The sequence below is a fragment of the Nanorana parkeri genome, unplaced genomic scaffold, assembly GCF_000935625.1.
Source record: "Nanorana parkeri isolate BGI_ZX_2015 unplaced genomic scaffold, ASM93562v1 scaffold2123, whole genome shotgun sequence".
NCBI lineage: Eukaryota > Metazoa > Chordata > Amphibia > Anura > Dicroglossidae > Nanorana > Nanorana parkeri.
Window position 1 is genome coordinate 95,829 of NW_017308391.1, and position 2,358 is coordinate 98,186.

The window sequence follows — 2,358 nt, forward strand, 5'->3', positions numbered from 1 at the left end:
AGGGGGCGGGTACAGCTGGCTCTGCCTCTAGATAGGCGGAGCCAGCTGTCACTCACGCAGCTGGGCGGATCCCAGCATAATTGTCGGGATCCGCTTCAGCTGCGGCGTCTCAGTATACCGCGAGCTACAGCTCCCTATATACTGAGCCTAGGGTGACGGGAGGACGCTAGTTTGCGTCCTCCCGTCACCCTTAGGAGAACTCTGGGGAAAAGCCCTGACCCCCATAGTTCTCCTTTTAAGAACCATGTCCAATGAAGACGAGCGTTTTCGGGGCCACGCAGAGTCCCTTCATCAGGCTTTATCAGGTGTGGATGCAGCCTGACACTCGCAGCGAGGACTGTCTGTGCTGCCTAGAATAAGCGGAGTAGATACAATCGGTCACCAGCACACTGAGGTCAAATGTCCAAAATCGTCCTTACTGTTGTGCGTGTCATAAAGTGGCAGCGTTTCGGGGCCACTCGGGGTCCCTTCATCCGGCATAGTGTAGAATATTATAGAATCCGATGCCTGGAATAAGCGGATACATTGTTGCCAGCGATTGTAGAACATTTCCAGGAAGATTCTAATATATCGGTCGGAGGACTCGGCTCTGCCCTATAAAACGCGGCCTTCCCTTCACAGCAATACAAATGTAATAAAGTAACAATAAATAATCTACAAAATACCGGAAGATGTCGAAAACAAACCGATACAAATACAACAAACAGGAAATGAGGACTTTATTGTCTTTATATAAAGTGTGCGTCCAGCCAAAGCGTCATCTCTGAGCTTTGATGGAGTGAGGAAGGATTGGAACCCCTGTCAGGCCTCTACTGCTATCCGGGGCTTTCCCCCTCACTTCCTTTCTGTGCTGACGAGTTTTACCAGACAGGAAGTGAGAGGAAATCTCCAACAGCAACACAGAAATACAAATGTTTCCCTTTAGTATAGGGGCGGGAGGGGGGGGGGGAGCAATGTCAGGTTTGTATTTTTGTCCGTGTCCATGTTGCAGGTTTTCCCTTCACTTCCTGTCTGGTGACATTGTTGTTAGCAGGACAGGAAGTGGGGGTCTCCTCAATGGAGCCTCAGAAGGGTTGCTAACAGGAGTTCTAATCCTTCCTTACTCCATCCAAAAATGGACAAAAAAAAAATAAAAATTTTTCCCTTTGTAAAGGGGGGGGGCGGGGGGGGGGGAGCAATGTCAGGTTTGTATTTTTGTCCGTGTCCATGTTGCAGGTTTTCCCTTCACTTCCTGTCTGGTGACATTGTTGTTAGCAGGACAGGAAGTGGGGGTCTCCTCAATGGAGCCTCAGAAGGGTTGCTAACAGGAGTTCTAATCCTTCCTTACTCCATCCAAAAATGGACAAAAAGGTTTTTCGCTTGCCATACACTTGGAAGAAAAGTGGAGGCTTACTCCAGCAACATCCAATGGGATTGGCTGAACGGACGAACCGATGTCCCCGTGTGACACATTCTGTATTTTCATTGATGCGACACTCTGCAGAGTTCATAGACCGTCCAGATCAGTCTGCTCAGACTCCTGGAAAACAACACAAGGCAGTGTGGTTAAATGGTTTTCTCTCAGCGGTTGCTTGGGGGAAGTTCTGTGTAGCCGGGCTGATTATTTATCATTGATCCAACACCTTCTCTCTGCACAGGTGGACGAGACAAGAGAGGAGGACCCATCCTCACCTTCCCGGCCCGCAGCAACCATGACAGGATACGACAGGAGGACCTGCGCAGGCTCGTCACGTATCTCGCCAGTGTCCCCAGGTGAGCTCAGTCCTGTGTGTGATGTTATGCCATGGGGGCGGGGGGGAGGGGTGGGGGGGCATTCAAGGTGAAAAAAACCCAATTACCAACCAATCAGAGCTCATTATTCAGGGGGCTCCACAATGATGAAAGGTGAAATGGTTGCTATGGTTACTGACTCCGCATTTCTAAGGACCGCAATACTCTGAGGAGAACCTCTTACGGGATCAATGGAGGTCATTCACTTCTACAATGATTGTGTGTAGCCGCCATTGTCTGTGGAGATCTGTGTCGTTATGTGCACGCAGCCACCGATGGAGTCAGCCCGGGGTTCAGTCCTCATACATTGTATCCCGGGTTCAGTCCTCATACATTGTATCCCGGGCTCAGTCCTCATACATTGTATCCCGGGGTTCAGTCCTCGTATATTGTATCCCGGGGTTCAGTCCTCGTATATTGTATCCCGGGCTCAGTCCTTATACATTGTATCCCGGGTTCAGTCCTTATACATTGTAATTTGCGGTTCTTCAGTCTCAGATCCTGTAAAACTATAACGGAGGTTCTCACCCTCCCCCAGTCTGTGGTTCCAGTTTAAGCCCAGAATGCATTGCTGCAAGCACTGTTCCA

At 49.8% G+C, this 2,358-nt stretch overlaps 1 protein-coding gene across 1 annotated transcript in view; it reads left to right on the plus strand.

Annotated features, from left to right (window-relative positions):
* Window positions 1-2,358, plus strand: part of LOC108800761 (kalirin-like) — a 168,658-nt gene that overhangs the window by 72,811 nt on the left and 93,489 nt on the right. Inside the window, exon 3 of the mRNA XM_018572755.1 lies at window positions 1,638-1,752. Coding sequence (XP_018428257.1) covers window positions 1,638-1,752 — 115 coding nt within the window. The remainder of the gene's footprint in view (window positions 1-1,637; window positions 1,753-2,358) is intronic.